Genomic DNA, 20,644 nt, shown 5'->3' with positions numbered 1-20,644 from the left:
GTATACTTGCGTGTGCGTTTTTGGGCAACAAGCATCCATATTGAAGTAGATGTTTAACTGTAAAAGCGAGCAGGTAAAGCGCGATAACTATTAATAGGTTTCAACTCTTATTACTTCTGTCTAATATGAAACTACTTATCTTAAACTTCGGGCCTAAGTAAACACCGTCACACAAATTGAGACGAAAAGAATATCTTTAAGTATTTTGATAGTATAAATTTACTTTTCATTATCAGCTATACATGTTAAACTCAAATATACTTCAACATAGAATAATTGCCGGAGCACTATATATTTTTTTATGATAAAAAGAGTCACCAAGAAGATTTATAGTCGTTGCTTGAGACGGCTTATTTTTAGAATCTTATAGATTATTATGCAAAAAGTTGGAAATGTGCAGCTTGTTCCAGAAGTTGGCATTATACACTTATTCTCATGATATTTATGGGCAGAGACGGAGTTATGATTTCAACTTTATAGGTTCACGATTTTAATCCGTTTTAGTTACTGGATTCTAAATTAATATTTATACATAATTAATAAATTTTAAAAAAAATGAATACAAGGTTTGAATCAAAGCTATTAGGTTCGGCCGAACCCGTAGCCGGCACTGTGGCCCCGCCCATGTTTATGGGCATAAAAAATATGGGGCCGTGTCCCTAATATTAGTGTTATAGAACTAGTTGCAATTACTAGTGAAGACCCTCTAATTTATTGATTTCGCTTTTGAAAAGTCATATGCATGCATGAAACCTTTTACTTATTGTATGAGTACAATTGTTAGAAACTATAGAAATTCATGTAAAAGTCAGTCCTTCCTCTCTCTGTAGTTTTCACTTGTTAATTCCATACTGTACCACTTTTTTCATCTTAATTAAGTTACCTAATAACATTCCGACAAACTTACATCAAGTAGTTTTGATTGTTCTTAGAAATGCAATTCATATTTATTTTTTTGTTGCAAATTTTGGAATTAAAAGGTCAAACAAATTTTACCACTTTGCTTACGCAAATAATAATTTGTTATTTAATGAAAGTATATGTTTTTCGGTGCAGAAATTGTTAAATTAGTACATGCTTAAAGAATTTGACAGAATTATAACTTAAATCCAACTTATTTGAAACAAGAATTAGCCAGGAGTGACCTTCCCTGTGTCTGTTTTTTTTTTTTTTGGCCCTATTAAAGAATATAACAGCTTATTAACCCCCTTGTGTTAGGATTTGGCCACCATAAGCATATTATGGTGATTACTCGGATGCACCAGAAATTTTAGCGATCAACATAAGCATGTTATGGTGATCACTAGAATTTTTGACCAAAATTCTACTATGAAGGAGCCTGCTTCCAAGTTCTATTAGGAAGGCTATTTTTTCAAGATTTTTTTAACGGGGTCAAAATCTGAACGGTGGCAACGAATAATCCTATTTGTGCAAATTACCCTATTTGTAACTGGCAAAGTGCACCAGTAGCCACTTCCAAGACTGCAATTTAAAATATATTCACGATTTACAAAATTTTTAAAGATTAGTCAATTCGTCCAAATTTCAGGGCTAAGTATCCTAAAATTTTGAGCTGCTAATTTGAAATTCAGGACTAAGTGTCTTGAATTTCTAAACTATTAATTTAATTTTCAGGACCAAGTGTCCTAAATTTATGAACTGCTAATTTACTATTCAAGACAAAAGATTCGAATTTTTGGACACAATTTTCGAGCTTTAGAACACAATGTCTTGAAGTTTGAACTTTGAGGTTTAAACTTCAGGACGCCGTATCCTGAAGTTTGAGCGAATTGGCTAATCTTTAAATACATTGTAAACTATGAATATATTTTAAACAACATGCTTAAAAGTGGCTACCTCTTGTCATTTCTACATTTGTAAGGCTGCCCAGGTGTGAAAGACTTGAAAGAACAGGCCCAAAGTCCATCTAGAACTACATCGGGTCCAGGCCCATTAAATATGGAACCCAAATTCTTACTCCGAGCACCTAGCTTCAACTCTCATACAATTTACCTGTAATTTGATCAATCTCGACTCTCTCTGTGTGTGTAGAAGAAATGGAGGAGAAAATCAGCTGCGACGGCGGTCACGAATTCAAGCTGCTGCTCTCATGTCCTTCTGGCCTATCTCCTTCACAGGTTATTTACTTATCTGTTTTCTCTCTTCGTTTTCTACATATTTATTATGCTCATTCTTGTAATCTGAATGTACTTGGGTAAAAGGTTTCAGTTGTTTTCAATGAAGCATACGACAGGATTCCCCATCCCGATTCTTCTTTGGAGCAGTCCATTTCCGAGGTTTTTGTTTCTAATTCTCTTCCTTTAAATGACAATTTTGTAATTAGAAATGCTTAGAGAACATTTGAAAAAATCATGGTCTAAGAAAAAATGTTTGATTTCTAAATAGTAATGGTTTCATGTAAAATGAAGCAGAATTAATACTATGCAAATAACGCTGTTTCTTTTGTTGATCGTGAGAATCACACTTGATTAAAAGACCAAATACCAAACTCTAATTTTCTAGGTAATTGTCTGTATGTTTAGGCTGATAGATCAAAAAGCTATAAGTACTAACTTGGACCAATACCGGAATTTGTTCTGAATCTTTTGATTGCTGTAATGTGTTGTCGGTTTGTTAGATATGGGACGCAAGAGTTCAACAAAGTTCATCACTTTACAATGGAACGAAGTTTAGGGTATGCTGCACTCTTCTTCCATTGCATTTATCGTTTAATTTTTATATTGAACTATAGATAGTTTGGCTATATCTGTTCTGTCCAGAATTTGGACAATGTCGTGTTGTCACTTTGATGACCACAGTTGCAGATCCATTATTTATAGGAGAGTTTAATTAGTCATTTATTGTTTATCAGATACACCCAAATATGATATATGCATAGAAGCTGCATATCTTTGTTTTTTTTTTCCTTCTCAATTTTCCTTTTAAGAATGTTAAATATACTAATACTTTACAGTATGGAGGATACAACTTCAATGTAGGAAATGATCCCAAGCAACAGCCTCATGTTTCCCTTCAGCTTGGTCTGACAGATTATAGGTTCTTCGCTATCTTGCATCTTCTTCCTTCCTGCCTTCCTTTATTCTACATGTTTTTCCATTTAATGTGCATGTAATGGAAAATGTATATCCGTCCGGTGAATATGGACATGCTAATGTTACTGTCCCAAACTTATATCAGAATGTTGAAACGATAAATTATTAAACAATTGTTCGTTATTTGTGTCGCTAAAATTTTGGGTGAAATATGAGAATTTGTGTATGCCTGCAATGTGCCGTCAACACTTCAATTTCGTCCTTGCATTAACCCGATAAGAAGAGCAAAAATAAGGAACAAATTAGGAAATAAAATGATATTCTTACACTTGCGCTTTTCTACTCAGGACATTTGTTGGAACAAATTTAAGTCCTATATGGGAAAGATATCTTGTTCAATCTGAAGGTAAACTTTCATGAAATACAATTGTTTATTGAGTTTCTTCTACCGAAGGAAACGACTGTACCCTGCATATCTATAATGTATCTGCTATCATTTTTAAAAAAAAAAGAAGTAATTGATTCCATTGCTGGCATCAAGAAGATGCATAAAATTACAAAAGAGGGGGACTAATGTATCTGCTATCATAAACTGCAATATATTTCTTATTTCTTTTAGTTTCCTTTTCTATACTCTTTTGGTTTCCAACATAAGGTCTGTATCTAATTTGATGTCTTAAGAATTCTAAGAGGGATATGTTACAAGGTTCTTATGTGATGCAGAACTGCATATAACATTGCACAGAGCAGAGACTTCAAGTATATGCAAAATGATGAAAATGATTCCGACTGATATTCCAACTCGCGAGACCACAATTTTTTGTGCTAAAAGATGTGACTTGGTTTTCTGCAGATGATTGCATACAATGTCAACACACATCAAGTCCCCTGGGTAATGGTGCACTTGTGGAGACTTCTGACAAGAAAATACTTGTGCTTCAGAGAAGTAATAAAGTTGGAGAATTCCCCGGATATTTTGTTTTTCCTGGAGGCCATCCAGAGGTATCTCATCTCATGTTGTAAGGACACCTTTGAGATAATGGCAACAAAATTCTGATAAATATAAGCTTTCGCAACTCAAAATGGGAGAGGCAAAAATGGTTGTAACCCAACAAGCTACTCAAAATCTTTCATATTGAATAACGTGTGAGCTATGGCAGCAAAAAACAACTGTCATATTTCTGTATGTCAATTGGTACCAACGGTGTTCACCATTTAGACCTTTAGCTAAACAGTGTTTTTAAGTTGGGTAACTTGTTATTCTATTTCACCTGTTTATAATGTAACCACCATATTGTGTGACCTTATCTGACATTGCTTTCTGGAATTGTAAGCTTTGTTTTAGGTTTATTTAATTAGAAGATCACCTAAGGGATTTTGAATGTGTGACTGCTTTCATGCAAATCACTCTTCTTTTGTGTCAAGATTAAGCTGTGGAATTTTTGTTACTTCACTGCCCAAATATATCCGGATAATAAGCAATACATGGCATGATTGTATTTATTCTTTTAACAGCCCCAAGAAGTTGGAATAATCTCCCATGACGGCTTCAAAGAGCTGAATCAATGTCGTCCAATTAATAGCAAAGTTTCTCAGGAAATGTTTGACAGCATTGTCCGTGAAGTTGTTGAAGAAATTGGTGCTCCTGCAGATAGCCTTGTAAGTGGTGATTTGTGTTACTCTAATAGCCTTCTTTCTTTCTTTTATAGCCTTCTGTTCTGCCTTTTATGTTAATATCAAGGGTAGAGTTCAAAACCTACTACATTGATGATGCTAACGAGGTCTCCATAGGTCATTTGATGATAAGGAATTTTACCCTCACAACGATCTTGGATTTTTGTTCTGACCTTGTTTGCGAATAAAGGTGGAAGTTCACTGATAAAGCGTTCTTTCCAGAAATCTAGATGACAGTGAGGTCTAATCATAACCTTACTGATGAATTGGTTTTTATACCAAATAAAGTCATCTAGAGTTGGGCAAGACAAATTGTTTAGGATTTGTAAACTTCTATCTTGGAAGAGTTTGGGTTTTCCGATGAAGTGTTTTGCGATATGATAGACAAGGGTAGCACAAACGTCTTCTCTACCTATCTGAGAGGTAGTTTCCATGTCTGTGGCTGTAGTTTCAGTTTTAACAACTGTTTCAATGGCAATTGAAGAATATATGGATTGTTTGATTTCATCAGTGAAATAATTATCCCACCAATGTTTCAACATGCCAGTGAATCCAGCTACGATCATGGAGGCGGCTTCTTTGTCAGAGGAGCCTCGTATTTTGTAGGCTGTGATAGAAACACCCATCTCATGGAGTTTATTGTATATCTGATGTTCAGCCAAACCATCGATATTCCATTCCATGATGCTTATTCCTTCATGAGCAGTGGTGGTGAGATAGATATTCTCTTCATACTGAATATCTGGGAATGAAGGACGCGTATGATAATTTTTCTTATTATGAAAGCGATTGTTAGAAAGTTTGTGGAGAAGGGCTTCTTTCTCTTGAATAACGGAAATTTTTCTTTTGTTGGAAATATTGAAATTGGCCAATTGTTCATTGATCTTATCAAGAATATTACCAGAGACATCAAAATTATCTTTGAGTTTTGGGTACTTATCTCTGGAAAATTCAGTCATTTTGAATACTGGATTTGGTTCAATAGTTTGACTGGTGCTTGGCTTTGAAAGAGTTGGTTTTCCACTAAATATAGATTTTTTTTTGGAATCTTCTATTTGTCTGGAGACAACATGAAGGAGTTGATTGGTGTAGTTATTCTGTTCGATGATTCGGTCAACGTCTGAACAGACAACCATACTGTTAGGCTTCTCGCTCTTAGTTTTGAAGGGAGAGGCAGGAATAACTGTGTTGGAAGCTGTGATCTTTATCCCTTCTAATAGAGGAGTAACTGACTCAATAACTTTGTTGGTGGTTGTGTACCATTTGTTGATAAGGACTTGCAGAGATTCCTTTTGGCTGTCGAATTTGCCAGATATTTCAAACCATCTAAAGAAGTCGATTTCGCATCTAATTCTTTTCATATCTGCCATCCAACAATCTCTGAAGTTTTCTCTTTGTTTTAGAGAATAAGTAGCCAGATACCATTTTCTCTTTGTTTGATTGTCAGGATGAGTCTAGAGACGATTTAGGGTCTCAGGATTTGGAGTAAAAGAATTACCTGACTAAATCATCTTAAGGTGTTCTGGTATTCTTGGAGGAGATTTCATGTCGCTAGGGGTTAGACTAGCGGGATGATCTTGGTAATAGATTTTGGGAATTGTATAGGAGAAATCTACTCCTGTAATTTCCCCTTTGTCGTTGTTTACAACAACTGAAGTTGTGCCTTCCTCCGGGGGTTTTGAAGAAGGTACGGAAGGAACTGTAGACTTTCTTCTAAAGGAACTGGTTCTGCTTGATAGATTGGAACCTGAACCTAAAAATTTGAAATCTATAGATCCATCAGGAAATTGAATTACTTGTTCAATATGGGATCTCTCAAGATTGGAGGTGGAAGGTTGAGTTATGGCATCAAAGTTCCATTCATCACTTGAGAGTATATCATTCCAGTTAAGAAATCTAGGTACAAAGACTGTACTATGCTCAGTGTTTGCTTCCATAAGCATGGTGATTCCTTTGACACTTTCAACTCGAGCTTTAGGTGCCAGAGTAGTGTCCATAAGTCTATAGTAGACTCGATGAATGATAGCTATCTCACGAGTGTTAACTTTGCTATTCATATTCTTGGTTTTGACATTTAAAGTCAAAGTATCTATGACATTAGGGTCATTGATATCAACCGAGAAGTTAGGGTAGCAATTGAAGTATACTGGGCCATTGGCGAGGTTGCTTTGAATGACTCCTAAGAGAGAGTCGTCGAAGTTCAATAGACGAACATCTCTTAAAAGGACGCAGATGGGTACGTCTAAACCTTTTCTAAAGAGAGGTTTGACAGCAATTTGAACAAGACCTATATGCAAATAATTGAATTAATGCTTGTATTTGTTCAAATCTTGTTCAGAAAGCAATTTAATAATTTCTAAAGAATTATTGATAGCAATAGTGGACTCCCAGGTTTTAATATTATGCTTCTTAATAAAGCTGAAACTTCCTATTTCATAAATCTTTTTGAAAGGTTCGTTGGGAATATTCCAATTTTGTAAATCATTTTCAAGCTTAGCAATCTTAGTTGCTTGAGAAGATAAGTTAACATTATTCAAAACATGCTGGTTTGAATTCATTTTTAGAAGAATACAGTCTAGGGGCTTATAAGGCTAAAATAATTATTCAATACTTGTAATAGTAAAACAACAAATATGCAAATATCTAACAGATACTATACCTCAACATCATAGATCTAATAACTTCTTAGTAAAGTCTTCTTGGATTTACATTTGTTTTCTCTAAAGTCATTTTAGCGACGAGATCACCTAACAAGGTCTAAACGCCTACCTCAGCTACAACGACCTATCACTTTAAGGCTAGCCAAAGTTTGAACCGTATATTAATCGGTTACCTCATACTTATAGAGAAAATAAAAACCTCATACTAAACATAGAAGCATTTGTAGATATATACTGCCAACATGGCTCTGATACCAATTGGGACGGAACGAAGTGCAGTATATAAACAGTAAAGACAGTATAAGAGAAGCCCTTAAAAAACTTACAAGATTTTATTGAACGAACATTAAAACATAAGGAAAGCAGAAATATTTAGAGAATGCTACTAAGGGAGAGAGGTCTTTGAAATTTGGGAAAATTTCTGATGCCTCTAACAATGGGAATGGGGTTTTTTATATAGACTAGAGAAGATGCCCTTTTGATCTTAGGCTTACAAGTGTACCACTTAAATTCGTTAGACAAAATTTAGTGGTAGACAAAGAATAAAGTGGGTGATTTACTTTTGAAAAAGTAAAGTGGTTGCTTTTGATAAAGTAGAAAGATAAGATTCTTTCTGTTTTGTCTGTCTTGATGATGGATTTCTTTATTCGAAGTTGGAGTCCATGTAGGCCAAAACTATTCCTTTTGGGTTGCACATGTCTCCGTTACTGCTTTCTCCTGATAAAGCAGCATCTTCTATTAGCTGCATGATTTGATGTTCTTCGTAATTGTCAATATTCTTCAAGGCTTGCTTGAGTTTCTCTTTGAGCGTTGCTTTGGAAGATGAAGCTTTTGTAAAGCTTTGTTGAGTATTTTTTGTTGCTTTGAGGATTTGCTGTTTGGGAGTCCAGTCTTTGATCTTGATTTCTTTAGACAGATATTTAATCCTTTCAAATTCTGCTTTAGAAAAGTTCCAACTAATAATGAAGGAAATTCTTTTTTGAATAAAGTACTTGCACATTTTAATGTGCTCTGGTAAGGAAGATGTTGCCTCTTTGGTCTGAAAGCCATCAAACCTGTTAAGGAATTGTTGGGGAAGAATCTCTTTGTTTCCTCCGAAAATGTTCCACCATTCGTAGAACCATATGGGATTATTGCCTTAGTGACTTCTAGACTATACTTAACAAACCAAGTATGTCCTGGCCTAAGGTATAGAAAGTTGAACCAGGCAGCCTCGTAGTCATGCCAGTTGTATGTTTGGGGTCGGTGCATCATAGATAGTGCTATAGGTGTGTGCAAGTGATCAGCAAACCATTCAAATGGTGATAATATTTTCTTAATGGTATCTCTAGAGTAGTTGATGTACTCTGGACTTTTGTCGTTTAAAGTATGTTCTACTTCTATAGAATCAGTGTCAATGAGAATGGCTTCATAGAAACTTCTTGTTTTATATGGATTTTTTGTATCCACGTAGTTAAAGTCTGTAAAACAAGGTTTAATAAGGTCTTCAATTCTGAGACCTTCATACTCCTTGTCAAGTGCTAGTAAAGGTAATACCTGGATGGTAACATATTCAAATTTCTCTTCTTTAGGAATATCTTCTTGTACCTTCTTAGCCGAAGGGTTAACTGTTTCTGCAAAAGTCTCAGGGACTTTCATAGCGTAACTTTCTTTGGTTTGAATTGAGGAATTAGAAGTTGTTCCTCTTTCAAAAGGTTTTGTTGGTTGGAGATTGGTCAGTTTCGCTGATGGAATTGGTATTGGGGCTGGTAGCTTGGGATACTCAGCTAGGGCTGTATACCTGTTTTGGAAAGGAAGTTGGGGCCTTTGAGGGGCTGTTGTTTTGTTGGGAGTAATAGGAGGAAGAACAAATGGTCTAGCCATTTGTGTATTATTGATCTTTTTCCCTTTGGAAGGGGTGTTAGGCTTGAAGGGCCTCATTTTTTCTCTGTAAAAATTCTCTTGTTAGAATATCAGGTAAAGAGTTATTTTCTCCTTTAATAAAATCTATTTTGAAATCGAAGCTAGATAGTAGAGCTTGCCACCTAGCAAATATTTGTTTTGAAACAAGGTTTTTGATATCCTTTTGAAGAATCTCTTTAGCAGATTTACAATAAACTCTAACTGAAACTCTTTGTTAATAAGATCGTCTTGAAATTTTGTAATACATAGTACTATAGACAAGACTTCCCTTTTAACAGTAGAATAGTTTTTCTGAGCCGAAATCTAGATTCCAGATGTAAAACGGACAAGTTGTTCTTGGGCTTCTATGGATATCCTCTGCTTAAGGATTCCGCCATAACCTATATCTGAAGCATCTGTTTCTACAATCATAAATGCTTTTGGATTCGGGATTCCTAAGCATGGAAGATTTTGTACTAAACCTTTTATTTGGATAACTGATCTTGTTTGTTCAGAGCTCCAAGGAATAGGGTTTTTCCTAAGTCTTTTATATAAAGGTTCACAGACCTGTCTAATGTTTGGAATAAAGTCAGCTACATAGTTGAGACTTCCTAGAAATCTTTGAAGCTGGGTTTTATCAGTGATCTCATTAGGAAATTTAGAAGAGAACTCTATGGCTCTGCAAATTGGCTTGTAAAAACCTTGGTATAGGTCATGGCCTAAGAATCTAATGGCGGTCTGAAAGAGTTTGATCTTCTTAGCACTGACTACTAGACCATTTCTCTTAACGACTTTAAAGAATGTGTTGAGATGCTTAAAATGAGAATCTATGTTTTCTGAGAAGATAAGGACATCATCTATATAAATAATAGACATGTAACTATAATCATTAAAAATGGAATTCATGACATTCTGAAATTCAGAGGGGGCATTCTTAAGCCCAAATGGCATAACGTTCCATTCATACTGTCCGAAAGGAACATTAAAAGGAGTTTTGTATCTGTCTTTCTCGGTTACTTGAATTTGCCAGAAACCAGATTTCATATCGAACTTGCTATAAATATTAGCTTTGTAAGTTCTCTTTAAGAGATCCCTTTTGTTAGGAATGAGATATCTAATCCATTTAAGGACAACATTTAAAGGCTTATAGTTTATAACTAATCGTGGTACACCTCTTTCTTTCTCTCACTACTATTATTAACATAAAAGGCAGAACAACTCCAAGGGGATTTAGAGGGGCGAATGATGTTATTCTTAAGGAGATTTGAAATCTCAGTTTTACAAGTTTCCATCATTTCTTGATTCATTTGAATAGGCCTTGCTTTGGTTGAGATGACCTGTTCATTGAATCCTTCAATGTATGGAAGTTCAATCAAATGCTTTTTTCTTTCCCAAAAAGCGTTAAGAAAATCAGAGCATATTTCTTTTTCAAAGAGGTTTTGAAGATTGGCTATTTTAGTAACCATCTCCGGGGTTTTTAAAATCTGCTCGATTTTCTTAACTTTTATTTCATCCTTTAAAAAGGTGATATGTTGAGAAAGTTTATTAATACGAAATACTGTATTTTTTCTTATAAAATTACTTTCATCCGGTGAAAGGGTTTTTATACAAGGAAAGTGTAAATTTTTTCCTAAAATATGAGTGGAGATACCGTCTAAACCAGTAATGAAAGGTTTTATTTGAGTAATAAAAGGAATTCCTAAAATGATATCTTCATTTATATCTTCAGTTATAACAAAATCATTTGTCAAGCAAATACCATTGTTACAAATATGGGCTTTAGAAAGCTTATAATTAATACGAAATTGTTCTCCTGTAGCGGAGTATAATTTAGAAGTACTTTTTTCTAAATACAGAGTAGGAACAATACCTTTCATGATACAGTTACGATTTGCACCACTGTCAAGTAAAGGAATGCTGTTAATAACAAAGTTTTTGCTAATAACAATTTTGATAGGGATATGTTAACTCTGAGATTTAATACTAGTTATAACAGTAATGCATGGAGCATTGGATGATGAAGTAAGACGAAGATTGGTAGAGTTATCATTTTCTGAGTGATACTCACCTTCAAGAAGCTCGGGAGGTTCTTCTTCCTCAGACTTATGTTCGTAGGTTCTGGCCTATTTAAGGACCTGTTCTGTAAGAACATCAAGTTCGACTTTTCCAAGTCTGGATTTAATATCCTTAATTTCTCCTTTAAGTTCTGAGACTTCTTGTCGTAGATCGGAGATGGATGGTTCCGAAGGTTTGTTAAAATGAGACATGATTTGTTTCATACTAAACGGTTCAACGACAGGTTTTGAATAGGATCTATCATTGCTATGATTGAGGATGAGATTTTTGAGTTCAATAAGGTAACGTTTTCTGGATTCATCATTATCGATGTGTTGGATTACATCATAAAGAGCTTCTTTGGAGCTATCTGAAAGAACTCTAATAGATGCTGGAGTGTTGCCACAAGTACAATAGGTTTCGGTGCAGTGGCATTCACTACCGGATTGGCTAGAATCAGACTTATAAGCGATGTTAAGATCTTCTTCATCAATATAATCATTCGACGAATAATTTGGAGAGGAATCTGAATTAGCTTCTTCTAAGATGGAGAAGAGTTCCTTTTTAGTATCATCGCTAATTTCTAGAAGATTGATTTTCTTCCTTTTCTTGTCTGATTTGCATTCATTGGCTCTGTGTCCAGTTTTTCCACAGTTCCAACAGACATCTTTGGGTTTAGAAAACTTGGAAGGTCTACGGTATCTGGATTTCTTTCTAGGTGAATTTTCGAAAATTCTGCGAGATTTGCTACGGTGAATCTTTCTAGAAGATTTAGAGGTTGTCTCTTTTTGAAGAGTGAGTAGAGGGGACAACAATGTTTGTGTAACTGAAGTCTTGACAGAAACTTCCTAGTTCTTTTCTAGAAGAGAATCGTTCTTTCTTAAGTTGGCTCTTCTGCTTCATGGCCTAAGAATCTAATGGCGGTCTGAAAGAGTTTTGATCTTCTTAGCACTGACTACTAGACCAAGGTTCTTACAAGCTAATTTGCAGAGCCATAGAGTTCTCTTCTAAATTTCCTAATGAGATCACCGATAAAACTCAACTTCAAAGATTTCTAGGAAGTCTCAACTATGTAGCTGACTTTATCCCAAACATTAGACAGGTCTGTGAACCTTCTTTATATAAAAGACTTGGGAAAAACCCAATTCCTTGGAGCTCTGAACAAACAAGATCAATTATCCAAATAAAAGGGTTAGTACAAAATCTTCCATGCTTAGGAATCCCGAATCCAGAAGCATTTATGATTGTAGAAACAGATGCTTCAGATATAGGTTATGGTGGAATCCTTAAGCAGAGGATATCCATAGAAGCCCAAGAACAACTTGTCCGTTTTACATCTGGAATTTAGAATTCCGCTCAGAAAAACTATTTTACTGTTAAAAAGGAAATCTTGTCTATAGTACTATGTATTACAAAATTTCAAGACGATCTTATTAACAAAGAATTTTTAGTTAGAGTTGATTGTAAATCTACTAAAGAGATTCTTCAAAAGGATGTCAAAAACTTTAGGTGGCAAGCTCTACTATCTAGCTTCGATTTCAAAATAGATTTTATTAAAGGAGAAAATAACTCTTTACCTGATTTTCTAACAAGAGAATTTTTACAGGGAAAAAATGAGGCCCTTCAAGCCTAACACCCCTTCCAAAGGGAAAAAGATCAATAATCCACAAATGGCTAGACCATTTGTTCTTCCTCCTATTACTCTCAACAAAACAACAGCCCCTCAAAGGCCCCAACTTCCTTTCCAAAACAGGTATACAGCCCTAGCTGAGTATCCTAAGCTACCAGCCCCAATACCAGTTCCATCAGCGAAACTGACCAATCTCCAACCAACAAAACCTTTTGAAAGAGGAACAACTTCTAATTCCTCAATTCAAACCAAAGAAAGTTACGCTATGAAAATCCCTGAGACTTTTGCAGAAGCAGTTAACCCTTCGGCTAAGAAGGTACAAGAAGATATTCCTAAAGAAGAGAAATTTGAATATGTTACCATCCAGGTATTACCTTTACTAGCACTTGACAAGGAGTATGAAGGTCTCAGAATTGAAGACCTTATTAAACCTTGTTTTACAGACTTTAACTACGTGGATACAAAAAATCCATATAAAACAAGAAGTTTCTATGAAGCCATTCTCATTGACACTGATTCTATAGAAGTAGAACATACTTTAAACGACAAAAGTCCAGAGTACATCAACTACTCTAGAGATACCATTAAGAAAATATTATCACCATTTGAATGGTTTGCTGATCACTTGCACACACCTATAGCACTATCTATGATGCACCGACCCCAAACATACAACTGGCATGACTACGAGGCTGCCTGGTTCAACTTTCTATACCTTAGGCCAGGACATACTTGGTTTGTTAAGTATAGTCTAGAAGTCACTAAGGCAATAATCTCAGATGGTTCTACGAATGGTGGAACATTTTCGGAGGAAACAAAGAGATTCTTCCCCAACAATTCCTTAACAGGTTTGATGACTTTCAGACCAAAAAGGCAACATCTTCCTTACCAGAGCACATTAAAATGTGCAAGTACTTTATTCAAAAAAGAATTTCCTTCATTATTAGTTGGAACTTTTCTAAAGCAGAATTTGAAAGGATTAAATATCTGTCTAAAGAAATCAAGATCAAAGACTGGACTCCCAAACAGCAAATCCTCAAAGCAACAAAAAATACTCAACAAAGCTTTACAAAAGCTTCATCTTCCAAAGCAACGCTCAAAGAGAAACTCAAGCAAGCCTTGAAGAATATTGACAATTACGAAGAACATCAAATCATGCAGCTAATAGAAGATGCTGCTTCATCAGGCGAAAGCAGTAACGGAGACATGTGCAACCCAAAAGGAATAGTTTTGGCCTACATGGACCCCAACTTCGAATAAAGAAATCCATCATCAAGACGGACAAAACAGAAAGAATCTTATTTTTTTACTTTATCAAAAACAACCACTTTACTTTTTCAAAAGTAAATCACCCACTTTATTCTTTGTCTACCACTAAATTTTGTCTAACGAATTTAAGCGGTACACTTGTAAGCCTAAGATCAAAAGGGCATCTTCTCTAGTCTATATAAAACCCCCCATTCCCATTGTTAGAGGCATCATAAATTTTCCCAAATTTCAAAGACCTCTCTCCCTTAGTAGCATTCTCTAAATATTTCTGCTTTCCTTATGTTTTAATGTTCGTTCAATAAAATCTTTTAAGTTTTTTAAGGGCTTCTCTTATACTGTCTTTACTGTTTATATACTGCACTTCGTTCCGTCCCAATTGGTATCAGAGCCATGTTGGCAGTATACGTATTTAACATGAGCAGCTAAGTACATATACTGTCTAGGGCATGGCAAAATTACTTTCTATGCTGTATTTTTAAAAACTTAACTATGTTTACATCTATCTTACTACTGTTTTTCAAAATCATGTTCTACAAATGCTTCTATGTTTAGTATGAGGTTTTTATTTTCTCTATAAGTATGAGGTAACCGATTAATATCCGGTTCAGACGTTGGCTAGCCTTAAAGTGATAGGTCGCTGTAGGCGTTTAGACCTTGTTAGGTGATCCCGTCGCTAAGATGACTTTAGAGAAAACAGATGTAAATCCAAGAAGACTTTACTAAGAAGCTATTAGATCTATGATGTTGAGGTACAATGTCCGTTAGATATTTGCATATTTACTGTTTTACTATTACAAGTACTGAATAGTTATTTTAGCCTTATAAGCCCCTAGACTGTATTCTTCTCAAAATGAATTCAAACCAGCATGTTTGAATAATGTTAATTTATCTTCTCAAGCAACAAAGATTGCTAAGCTTGAAAATGATTTACAAAATTGGAATATTTCCAACGAACCTTTCAAAAAGATTTATGAAATAGGAAATTTCAGCTTTATTAAGAAGCATAATATTAAAACCTGTGAGTCCACTATTGCTATCAATAATTCTTTCGAAATTATTAAATTGCTTTCTGAACAAAATTTGAACAAATACAAGCATCAATTCAATTATTTGCATATAGGTCTTGTTCAAATTGCTGTCAAACCTCTCTTTAGAAAAGGTTTAGACGTACCCATGTGCGTCCTTTTAAGAGATGCTTGTCTATTGAACGTCGACGACTCTCTCTTAGGGGTCCTTCAAAGTAACCTCGCCAATGGCCCGGTATACTTCAATTGCTACCCTAACTTCTCGGTTGATATCAATGACCAACGTCATAGATACTCTGACTTTAAATGTCAAAACCAAGAATATGAATAGCAAAGTTAACACTCGTGAGATAGCTATCATCCATCTAGTCTACTATAGACTTATGGACACTACTCTGGTACCTAAAGCTCGAGTTGAAAGTGTCAAAGGAGTCACCATGCTTATGGAAGCAAACACTGAGCATAGTACAGTCTTTGTACCTAGACTTCTTAACTGGAATGATATACTCTCAATTGATGAATGGCACTTTGATGCCATAACTCAACCTTCCACCTCCAATCTTGAGAGATCCCATATTGAACAAGTAATTCAATTTCCTGATGGATCTATAGATCTCAAATTTTTAGGTTCAGGTTCCAATCTATCAAGTAGAACCAGTTTCTTTAGAAGAAAGTCTACAGTTCCTTTTGTACCTTCTTCAAAACCCCCGGAGGAAGGCACAACTCCAGTTGTTGTAAACAAAGGGAAAATTACAGGAGTAGATTTCTCCTATACAATTCCCAAAGTCTATTACCAAGATCTAAAAAAGACATTTTCTTAAATTCAACATTGTAAAAGGCCAAGAAGGCCTAAAACCTCTTCCGGGTCAATTGGTTTTTTGGCCTTTTACAAACTTATTTTTAGTTTTATGACCCTACCTCTTTTTTTTACACATGGGAGATTTACTTTTACACACAAGAGATTTTTCATTTACACATAAGAGATCTAAAAAAGATATTTTCTTAAATTCAACATTGTAAAAGGCCAAGAAGGCCTAAAACCTCTTCCTCCCAAATCCAATTTGTAATAGAAATTAACACCACAAAATTGGGAGAAAGGAGAGTGCTTTCTCTTTCTTTTGCTCTCTCTTCTCCATAATTTGTTTTTTCCATGTTCATTTTTTTTGGGGGGGGGGGGGGGGCTTGGTGTGTGACTTTTTTCTGGTCTCTTTAATTTGTCAACTCCTATCTAAACTTTCCACTTAGCATTGCCTTGTGTAAGTATATAATTCCTGTATGCTCTAACATTTTGGGTAGCAAACAAGTGAAATGGGTCAAGTTTGTAATCTGGAAGGAGAAGAAGGTCCTTGGTAAGCGATAGCACAGACTGGATAAATATAATGTCTAATCAACCTTGTATCAGGGCTCCACCTGATTTTCATTCTGGGTTGTTATACCAAATAGCACAATCACGCCGAATTTTGAGAATTATCATGCTTGTTGTGTTGTCGATTTGTCGTATACAATACCTGTACCTAGATTTTTTTGTTTGTTTGTATTTTTTTCTTCTTTTTTCTTTTGTTGCCCTAATAGGAAAATATGACTGAATTTCGAGTAACACATTGTTCTTCTTTCTCACTTCATTTGTCAGCTACCATTAAGATCTACCTCAAAACTGTAATCAAATAATTTACCAAGATTATTAAATGTACCACAGTAATCAAATGTAGCATACATAATGTAGGACACATTGATTGTCAGTTATAAAATAAAGTTGCATTTGTAAGCTGATCAATTGGAGACTGGTGACTAATTATGAATATGGCTGTCTGCAACTTTTGAGAGGGCTGTTTTTACATGCACCCTCAGATTGTTGTTTCCTTTCTGGTAAGATTGCATCATATTAGGATTCATATTTGTAGAAGCCACCTAACTCTTGTTCTTTATTCTTTATCTTTGATGTTATATCAGTCCAGCCCCATATTTATTGGTATATCCCGAAGAGTGTTGAATGTTAGGCCAACTGCTTTTTTCTTCATCAAATGCAATCTTCAGTCTGATGAAATTCAACAATTGTATTCTAGCGCAGAGGATGGCTTCGAGTCAACTCAGCTTTATGCTGTTTCAATGGTTAGTTTTACAAATTGTCAAAGTAGTTCTACTGAATTGTCTTATCTATTAATTTTTGCTCAACTGCTGTATGGATCCACTTTTGCTGAGCTCTGTGGAATCTATAGCTTAGCCTAGCGGGAGTCCCATGTGGAGGGAAAAGGACCATCTATAGCGTGAGGTTGTGGTCTAACACACAATGCTAATAATATAATGTAACTGAAATTGTTGTAACAAGGAAAGTAAGTGTTACAGGAATTAGTTAAAATTGGAGGCAATTGAAGCTTGTCAGTTAAATTTGGAGTCTGAATTTAATATTTAATTTTGGATTATCTGTTATCTTTGAGATTCCTTCTGGAAATTTTTAGCATCAGCATGATCTTTGCAACTGTACAGAACTCCTGTAGTTCATAGAACATTCTGAAAATGCCTGATTCATCCCAATTTTATTGGGATTTTCTATTTCTAATTCCCCTAGAAATACACTAATGGTACGAGGAAGTTTATTTCTGAGTTGGTACTGAATCTTTGGAATGAGGAAAAGTCTAGTCTATAAATCATATTATGCTTCTTTAAAATTAATTAGAGTTCTGTCTATATTTTTCTCAGAATCTTTTGTTTATTATGAGTTGGATGATGCAACTATAGCACTAGCTGCTGTACCTGAGAGTAATAGAAAGTGATAATTGCAAAACTATCCTCTGGTTCTCCCTTTTTTTTTTTGATGAAATAAGGAGGATGTCATTAAAGGCATCAAGAAGATGCAAAAAGATTACAAAGCAAAATTTATCAGCTCATTTACAATTGAAGTGCTACAAAACTAGAGAGCTGACAAAGTCCAAAAATACGTCACAGTTGTTTACAGGAGAGAGGTTAGCCCAACTAAAAAGGTTAACCAAACATCTAGCCTTCGGGTAGCCAATTGAAGTTGATACACCATCAAAGCATCTACGATTCCTCTCGGTCCAGATACACCAAATAATGCTAGCAGGAACCATAATCCATATGCTTCTGATGGTCTTGTCAACTTTCCTTAAGCTCCAACTTGCACAGGCCTCTCTAACAGATGATGGCATAGTCCATTTCAATCCAAAAATGTTGAGAAACAAATTTCAGATGTCTGTGGCCACTGGACAGTGCAGGAAAAGGTGGTTAATGGATTCTGAATTTGAGAGACACATGAAACATCTGTTTGCTAGTTGGAAATTTCTTCTGATTAGGTTGTCTTGGGTGAGGCAGGCACCCTTTAGAGCCAACCAGCTGAAGCAGCTCACTTTAGGTGGAAGTTTTGTTTTCCAACCTAGCTTCCAGGGCCAAAGATCAATCATCAAATTGTTAGAGCAAAGATTAGCATACCCTGCCTTTACAGTGTAAAGTCCATCCTTAGAGTTGCCCCATTTCAGTTTGTCCCTTAGCTGAGAGTTGATTGAACATTTCTCCAGTGTTTTCATCATGTCAATGAACCCATCTACCTCCCAGTCATGCAAGTTCCTTCTAAGAATGGGATTTCATGTGTTGACCCCTCTATTGTGAGCAATAAGGGAGTTCATCTATTGTGAACTCATCTATCCTCTGGTTCTCCCTTACAGCTTCACAGAATCAGTGATGCTTGTTCCTGGCATCTTCTTATTTTAAGTATCACCGAAACCCTTAAAGTTGATGAGATCCTTTTAGCCAAATAATACTCTATCCTTTTCAGCTTGAAATTGCAGAAAATCAACCTTAGAGGTATCTCCTTTCTGTCCTACCTGGGACCATTTAGCAGCTAAAGTTAGCGTTTTGTACTTGTCATGTGAAGATTTAGTTTGAACATTTTAAGACTTTTGTTCGTGTGCTGGACTACTTTATTTTATTTTTTGAATTCTTTCCTTTCTTGTATTTGTTACTCCTTAATCTGTTAGACATTATAATATTTGGTAATGATCCGTTGTTCAAGTATGTGTTGCTAAAAGTAGTTATAGGGGTAGTTTTGCTTCTTCATCCATAAAAGAAAGGTTCATATTGCTTTAAACAGTTTATCTAAGACTTGCAATTGTTAATTTCATATTTTTTTTTTTATTTTTTTTTTGTCAGAGTGATTTGGAAAACATGGCTTCTAAAATGCCCGGCTGCCACAGAGGAGGTTTTGCACTCTACAAATTAATGGAACAAGATGCAAATAATAGCTAATATCTTCATTGCGTTGAATGGTGATGTTGTATCCTCTTTATCTCTTGTATGTCTGATTTATACATGTTCGTCTTGTATTCCTTGATGTGCAACCCCATGCTATTTGATAGGTCAAAAGAAAACTTTCCATGTAAATGAGCTCGCCTGCAGATATGCGATTTAGTCATATCTCCAGTACGAAATATAAATTTGTGTCAGGTAGACCTATTAAGTGAGGTAAAGTGCCTTCTATTGAATGATTCTTTTATTTCCAGCTCAAAGCCTTGGACGTGGATAATTCCAACTATTTCACCATAGCAGTAGGAGCTTTGAGTCGTGGAAACAGCCTCTTGCAGAAATGTAGGGTAAGACTGCGTATAATAAATACTTGTGGTCCGGTCTTTTCCAGGATCCCGCACATAGCGGGAGCTTAGTGCATTGGTTGTTGCCCTTTCACTCTACCCAAAAAGCTTTGTGATCTATGCTTTTGATTCTACTAAAGATTAAATATCATGGACTTTTACAGACATTCTTCACTACCATTCACACCAAATCAGCGTGACAGCGTCCAACATTACAATTTTCTTTATTCCTCTTTGTTTTTCATGATTAACTGTTTTTTCTTTGTAGTACAAGTACAACTACTATTAAGTGAAAGTAATCACCTCAAGTCCTCAAACTAATTAAGTTTAACTCAAACTTGGATAAGAATTGAAATACTCCTGTTTAGCCGCTACTATTCAATTACGTCAATTAAAGTACTAGACTAAAAGGTCTGTTCGTTTAAGATTTTCATCCATCCATATATCATCAATACTCCTATCTGGTTTCTATATGAACTCTTTAAATAGCAAGGAAATATGAAAAATATATAACATCAAAGCTTTATGCTATGGGCATGTTGGAATGACCAGATACAATCCATATACATACCACCGCAACTGAGAAAAGCTAGACTTTATTTGACAAAAAAAAAAAAGTACTCCCTCCATCTCAATTTATGTGGCGGAGCTCAAATTTCTTATTTTGATAGTGAATTTGGATATAAAATCTTTAAGTTTCATGAAATGTAATTTACGCATTTGGAAACTACGTAAAAAATATTATAAATCACAATAATTAACAATTCAAAATACATAAAAGACATAAAAAAAATCACGG

General features: G+C 35.2%; 1 protein-coding gene across 6 annotated transcripts; it reads left to right on the top strand.

Annotated features, from left to right (window-relative positions):
• Positions 1-1,997: 1,997 nt before the first annotated feature.
• LOC107831521 (nudix hydrolase 9) lies at positions 1,998-19,725 on the top strand. Of its 6 annotated transcripts, none has more exons than XR_012695034.1 (10): positions 1,998-2,138; positions 2,223-2,297; positions 2,639-2,695; positions 2,975-3,057; positions 3,401-3,459; positions 3,777-3,812; positions 3,907-4,055; positions 4,569-4,712; positions 17,203-17,356; positions 19,409-19,725. XR_012695034.1 is itself a non-coding variant. In XM_075222085.1 (10 exons), the coding sequence occupies exons 1-10, from the start codon at positions 2,058-2,060 to the stop codon at positions 19,502-19,504; spliced, it is 939 nt and encodes a 312-aa protein (XP_075078186.1). In that variant the 5' UTR covers positions 1,998-2,057; the 3' UTR covers positions 19,505-19,725. The 6 variants fall into 6 exon arrangements, 5 of the variants coding, with proteins under 5 accessions (XP_075078186.1, XP_075078188.1, XP_075078187.1 ...); XM_075222085.1 differs by having other exon boundaries at positions 17,198-17,356; XM_075222087.1 differs by lacking the exon at positions 2,975-3,057 and having other exon boundaries at positions 2,230-2,297; positions 17,198-17,356.
• Positions 19,726-20,644: the final 919 nt, after the last annotated feature.

Source organism: Nicotiana tabacum, chromosome 9 (assembly GCF_000715075.1).
Source record: "Nicotiana tabacum cultivar K326 chromosome 9, ASM71507v2, whole genome shotgun sequence".
Taxonomy (NCBI): Eukaryota; Viridiplantae; Streptophyta; class Magnoliopsida; order Solanales; family Solanaceae; genus Nicotiana; species Nicotiana tabacum.
The sequence above is the reverse complement of the archived record's forward strand: the minus strand, read 5'-3'. Positions and strand labels throughout refer to the sequence as shown.